Source organism: Schistocerca nitens, chromosome 5 (assembly GCF_023898315.1).
Source record: "Schistocerca nitens isolate TAMUIC-IGC-003100 chromosome 5, iqSchNite1.1, whole genome shotgun sequence".
In the NCBI taxonomy this organism is placed as follows: domain Eukaryota; kingdom Metazoa; phylum Arthropoda; class Insecta; order Orthoptera; family Acrididae; genus Schistocerca; species Schistocerca nitens.
The window spans coordinates 677,453,666-677,460,694 of NC_064618.1; the positions used below are offsets into that span (position 1 = coordinate 677,453,666).

The 7,029-nt window shown below is 47.5% G+C and overlaps 1 protein-coding gene across 1 annotated transcript in view; it reads right to left on the reverse strand.

Annotated features, from left to right (window-relative positions):
- Positions 1 to 5,967, reverse strand: part of LOC126260651 (hematopoietically-expressed homeobox protein HHEX) — a 171,706-nt gene extending 165,739 nt beyond the window's left edge. The window contains exon 1 of the mRNA XM_049957988.1: positions 5,517 to 5,967. Within this exon, the coding sequence (XP_049813945.1) occupies positions 5,517 to 5,967 (451 nt within the window). The remainder of the gene's footprint in view (positions 1 to 5,516) is intronic.
- Between the last annotated feature and the right edge of the window lie 1,062 nt (positions 5,968 to 7,029).

A 7,029-nucleotide genomic window follows, 5' to 3' on the forward strand; every position in this document is an offset into this window, starting at 1 on the left:
TAACTCTGACACAGTTTACAACCCGCCACTGCAACGTCGTGGAGTTGCAATCTCCATCTGGCACCATCGTTCTCATTAATATGTACTTCCAGTATGGAGACGACATCGAAATACACTTAGCACATCTCACCACAGTCATCACGGCGTTGCGGGGGCGGAAAGTAATCATAACTGCCGACATAAATGCTAAATCCCCCCTATGGTACAGCGGCACCAGGGACCCAAATGGAGAGAAGGCAGAAGAGGCCATCATGGCCTTGCAGCTGGTGGTGGTAAATAAACCTGGAAATCCTCCGACTTATACGGCGGGAGGTGGCCAAGGCACAAACATAGACGTGACCTTGGCTACGCCCAACACGGCGCACCTAATTCAGCAATGGAAAGTGATAGAGAACGCCACCACCAGTGACCACAATCTTATCATTTTCAGTGTGGGAAACAGGGAGAGCCGCTGGGCCATGGGGTGGGAGGTGCAATACAATTATAAAAGAGCCGACTGGGAGAAACTTGCCAGGGAGTGCGATATTCCTGCACTACCAGAAGGTGACGGACTTTTGGACATCGACATCGACAAAAGAGCTGAAGAACTGACTACAGCAATAACTCGAGCGGTGAAGGCTGCCGTACCTACTAGGAGGAAGGCCATAGCGGCCTCTCCGTCACCATGGTCAGCTGAACTGGAGGAGATGCGTCGGTCTGTCAGAAGGCTCAGGAGGCACTACCAGCGCAGTGTCGTCTGGCTTGAGAGGCAAAGATGGCTGCAACTATACCGGGAAGCTAAAGAAAATTTCCACAAACACTTACGTGAAGTACGATCAAAAAGTTGGGAACACTTTGTTTTAAATCAACTAGCTCTCGATCCTTGGGGAATTCCCTATAAGCTTGTCCGAGAAAAAATCCGCTCTCCGATGGAGCTCTCAACTGTCAGGCGGGGGAACGGGATGACAGAGTCCTGGCAGGAAACTGCCGAGGTTCTTCTCCAGTCCCTACTGCCTGATGATACAGCGGAAGAAGAGACAAATGAACAACGGCAGCTGCGAGAGCACTACAGAAGCAATGAATACGGAAATGATACGGCAGTCTACCCATTCTCTGAAGAGGAGGTAGCTGCCCACATAAAAACCCTGAAGATAGGGAAAGCTCCCGGGCCGGATGGCATTGTGGCGGAGGTGGTGCAATTCCTGGCTCCCCAGATAGTCGCTCCTCTAACTCATCTATATAATGAATGTCTGAGGCAGCAAAAGTTCCCTCAAATTTGGAAGAGGGCAAATGTAGTCATCATCAAAAAAGGAGCCGACAAAGACCCAGCAGAAACAAAATCTTACCGGCCAATCTGCCTGCTCGATCTGCTTGGGAAGGTTCTGGAGAAACTGCTGGCTGACAGACTGGCTGCGCACCGAGTGCTGTGCGGGATGAGCGACAGGCAATTCGGCTTTAGACCGGGGCGTTCGGCATCTGATGCAATCGCCCTGGCGGCTGAGGTCTGTGGCTCTACCCTGTACAAGTATGTTGTCGGCATCATGGTGGACATAAGTGGCGCCTTCGACAACCTATGGTGGCCTTCGCTCTTCTCCTGTTTACGGGAAAAGGAGTGTCCAGGGCCGCTGTATGGGTGTCTGAGGAGCTATTGTGAGGATCGGGAGGTCTGGTTGTCATCCCCTAGCACAAAAATAAGAAAAACAATCACTAAGGGATGTCCCCAGGGCTCCGTACTAGGTCCCCTGTTCTGGGACATCCACATGGAACCGTTACTGGATAACTTACAGCAAACTGATGAAGTGCTAGAGGTGATAGCCTACGCGGATGACCTCCTCCTACTGGTTGGCGGCCGAAGCCGTGAAGACATAGAGCCTAAAATAGAACGAGCAATAGAAAAACTACAACTTTGGTGCCGGAATACCAAGATGACAATTTCACCAACTAAATCAACGTATCTCCTTCTAAAGGGACAACTTATCAGAAATCCAACAGTTAGGATAGAGGGCGTACCTGTTCTTAGGCGACATGAGACTCGATACCTAGGCATCATCATTGATGAGAAGTGGTCATTTGGCAGACACATTGAAACCGTAACACAAAAAGCTTTACAAGTACTCAATAACCTCATCTCCATTGGTCATAAACGCTTTCACCTCCCTCCACATCTCATCAAATTATATCATAACAGCATACTCACTTCCATAGTGGGTTACGGTTCAGGAGTCTGGGCACACAGGCTCACGAGGGTGGTGCCCGCCATGACAGTGAGAAAAGTGCAGAGAAATATGATTATGAGATCAATGGGGGCTTACAGGACCACACCGGGTGGAGCCCTGTTAGTAATAATGGGACTCTCCCCACTGGATATCAAAATTCGGGAGCAGGCCGCCTGGTATTGGGCAAAAAAGGGGAACTTGGATAAAATAGAGGAAATTCTAGGGAGTAGAACTGAAAACAAAGTAGAGATCAGGTTAAGAGGGGAACAGCTGTGGCAACTTTCATGGGAAAGCGAAGAAACAGGGCGCAGGACTTTTGACTTACTACCAGATGTCAGGGAAAGAATAGAAATGAAATTTTTCGAACCAACCAGGGGACTCATCCATTTTCTCACTGGACATGGACCCTATTCGACATATCTATATCGATTTGGGAAAAAGGCAACACCTGCGTGTGACTGTGGTGCTCCGGAGGGCACTCCTGACCATGTGGTCTACGAGTGCCCACTCTTCAATGATGTGGCCTCAGACTTACGCGGACAACTACCTCATAATAACACATATAGACTGCTAAGACAACAAGACACCTTTCAGAGCATTAACAAACTGGCTAACGCGATATCACAAAAAGTCTTAAGGGACTACCTGAATGAACCAAATTAGCTCATGATTAGAGAATAATTGGAACACCGATAAAGACAGCACCCTATTCCCAATCCGCCCGGGTACGGAAAGGTCGACTCCTCAGTCTAGAATCCGCCGAGCCCCGGGATTAGGGGGAGTGGGGTGCAACCCCACCTATCTGGACAATGCACCCGATTGTGACTTTAGATTAAGTTTAGTTGTAGACCTAGAAATAGATACTTCTTTTAGGAACCTGCAGCGACCAACTCCATGGCCTGCCCAGTGTCAGGGGCACGCTCATTGGGGTTAGCTCAATGAGCAAGGCCAAACAGTAGGTTTATAATAGTAGCTGACACCTCTGTAACGCTGCAGGCTTAGTGACTAGTATAGTTAGTTAAATAGGTTACCACTTAGTCCAATAATTTAATATATAATTGCCCATTGTAGTTTCCATTTACTTTGCTAGATACTAATAACTAGTTACTGACTTATATCTAGAAAAGCTGCAACTGTATAAATGTATGAGATCTTTGGCCCACTAATTAAATAAGGTAGTGGGCTACATTGTATAATCATTATTAGATGGAAATAAAGATTTTTTTTAAAAAAAAAAAAAAAAAAAAAAAAAAAAAAAGGTTCGGCGTTTTTTACAAGTTTGTGTGTCGCAGTAATTATTGTTTCCCATGTTTCTATGATCAACATCATCGTTCATCGTACAGTGTTCCATGGGTTACGCATTATACTTGCCACATATGTTGACAAAATGACATAAATAAAATGACTATTCTGATTTGATTGAAGGTACTAATGTAATAATTTTTTTGCAGTCTCATTAGGAAATTGGTTTTATCTTTTTTTCAGGATAAAATAATAAATAAATCATTCAATAATGACAGTTTTTAAGGGGCTCCGGAAAGGCTCAAAATCATGAAAAGTTCAATTTTTACTGTTTTACGTTTTCTGAATCTGCAGACTATTACCTTTTAATAGATATATGATTCATTCAATTCCGAAGACTACAACTATTTTTAATTTTTTTTTGAAATGTGTTCTACATGGGCGTGACCCACTGTGGCGCTGTTAAACTGCTGTCAAATGGTGTTATTATTAACGTCCGTGTTCATCAGGTACATTTTAGTGATGTGAGATAAAGTATAAAACCTATTTTCAGAGACTTAGCAGCACCTGAACTGTTGAAAAAGTGTATTCACGGAAAAACTCAAAACCCCAATGAAAGTGTAAATAGTGTTATATGGTCGAGAATCCCCAAGACTGTATTTGTTGGAATAGAAACACTTCACTTTGGTGTGTATGATGCTGTTGCGACTTTCAATGATGGCAACATTGTAAGGTGCAAGGTATTTAGAAATATGGGAATGAAGATAGGTTCTAACATGGTACGAGCGATGCTTGCTTTAGACAAGGAACGCCTTCGGGCTGCAGACAGGGCTGTAAAGAGTCTAGAAATACAAGCAAGAGTAAACAGGAGGAGGAACAAGAGGAAGCTGGAGGAGGAGTTTGCAGAGGATGAAGATAATCCATCCTATGGACCTGGAATGCACTAAAAAGTTAATCCAATCTTTGTCGCTCGATTCCCAAAACTTTTATTTTCTCATACTAATTACATGTTTTCTAAGGATCTTCCAAACATATTTGTTTCAAACTTTCAGTAAATGTTACACAGTACCTTCTGCATGATTTAACACAGCCTTTTTCCAAAAAACTGTATATTTTTGAATATAGAAATAAAAAATTGCAAGAAAATGTTGTGAATTTTCATTACAATTGAAAAAAAATCATCTTTAATAACTGAACTAAAATTTTGTAAAATCCCTGTGTTAAGTTGTAGCCCATATTCCAATAAATAATCTGTAAAAAGTTCAACTTCCTACCTCAAATACTTTGTGAGGAAAGATGTAATTTATAAGCGTTATTTTAACATTGCAAGTATAGGGCGTTCCGGAGCCCCTTAAGGCAAGGTTATTAGATCCGTAGACCTCGCGCTCCTGTAACCAACCGTTAACACGCTGGACTGAGACGATGTCTGGTTTGCAGCGCGCTCAACTGCGCGGTCATCAGTGCCCGTACAAAGTCCCAATTTTTACACAGCCGAATTTATACTCAATCCAGTCCAGCCACCATAACGAATGCTAATGAAATGATGAGGAAAACACAAACACCGAGGCCCTGGGCAGAAAAAAATCCCCGACGCAGCCGGGAATCGAACCCGAGGCCCCGCGATCCAGAGGCAGCAACGCTAGCCACTAGACGACGAGCTGCGGACCGTATAAAATACATAAATACGTGTAAAACTTTCAAACTGTATTTCCTCGGAAATCTTCCAGTTGAAGTAGAAGTCGTGCCCTACACATCCAGTCAATAGTCAATATGAATCAAATCGGAGGGGGGGTGGGGAGGGGGTTGTACGGTCTCCCCGTTAGAACGTTTGACATTTCCACTCTTCAGTTGTAGACAGAGGTGGAAACAGTGAAGTGTTGTCATAGGAAGTATACAAAATTGCGTTCCCTGACTACAGACGCTCAAGTCCATTTTAACTGTCGCGACCCTTTCTTACCCGTATAGACTAGAGATGCTAATAAGGGCAAGCTTTACCTTTGAGTGTAGATGGTGTCTTGGGTGTCAAATAGTTCTCGATGCAGTATTGGTGAAGAGTGGGCGCACAGCAGTTGAACATACCTTTATAGACGGCAGCGGCCGCTGCAGCAGCTGCGGCAGCGGCAGCCGTTGGGTCCAACAGGTGGGCGGTGGCGGCGGCGGCGTACGGGAGGCAGTAGCTGTGCGCGGGGCCGTACACGTGCGGGGGCGGCGCCCCGGCGGCCGGCGGCGGCTGGGGATGGTGGTAGAGCGGCAGCGGCCTTTCCGGCCAGCAGCTGCCGTACCTCTGCAGCACGGAGGCGGGGACGGGAGGGGGCAGCGCCTGCCGCAGGTCGCACGGCGACGGGGACGGCGACGCCGACGCCGACGCGGACGCCGCCGAGCCGACGGAGACGACGTCGAGGCGCTCGGCGTCGGCGTCCGCGGAGTCGTCGTCGCCGCAGGAGTCGGCGGCGGGCGAGCGCGTCTGCAGGATGTCGTCGATGAGGAAGGAAGCCTTGGCCCGCGGGCCGCTGCACACGCCGCCCGCCATCGTCGCACTGCGAGATGAGGACGCGGCGTGGCGCGGTGCGGCGTTTCCCCGCCGCGGCGCAGACCGGCCGGCTGGCCGATAAGATACGCCAAAACATCATCGCCGCCTTTTGATAGCGCATTCCTCGCGGAGATGCGGACCGCCTCCCCGCCGCCGTGGTGGGGGAAGTCCCGCGGCTGCGAGCTGCTGCTGCCCGGCCGGTACCGCCGCCGCAGCGGCCGCTACTCGCTCCTCCCGCCGCCGCGTTGCCGGAACGCGGACGCAACAGGTGTTCGTCAGCGATCTAACCAGCTAGTGTCGGGCGGAACAGGGAACACTTTTTCAAACCAAAAGAAATCCCATAACTCACAGGGGTGCAATATTACTCGTTAATATACATGCCAACTGTGATTAGGTACGAGGTGTAGTCATAAAGAATTAACAGTCACACACGGTTGGAGAAGTCAAAACAATAGAGTAGCCTGCCTACAGTGGACCAACGGGTCATTTTACTGTGGCTCCGGTAGCGGTGTGCTAGGGTCTTCCGATGTGTACAGGACTGCAAAATGTATTTGTAAACAAACAAAAAATTAATTACGTAACTTTTTTTCGAGAGTGATAAATATACACTACTGGCGATTAAAATTGCTACACCACGAAGATGACGTGCTACAGACGCGAAATTCAACAGACAGGAAGAAGATGCTGTGATATGCAAATGATTAGCTTTTCAGAGCATTCACACAAGGTTGGCACCGGTGGCGACACCTACAATGTGCTGACATGAGGAAAGATTCCAACCGATTTCTCATACACAAAATGCAGATGACCGGCGTTGCCTGGTGAAACGTTGTTGTGATGCCTCGTGTAAGGAGGAGAAAAGCATACCATCACGTTTCCGACTTCGATAAAGGTCAGATTGTAGCCTATCGCGATTGCTGTTTATCGTATCGCGACGTTTCTGATCGCGTTGGTCGAGATCCAATGACTGTTAGCGGAATATGGAATCGGTGGGTTCAGGAGGGTAATACGGAACGCCGTGCTGGATCCCAAGGGCCTCATATCACTGGTAGTCGAGATGAC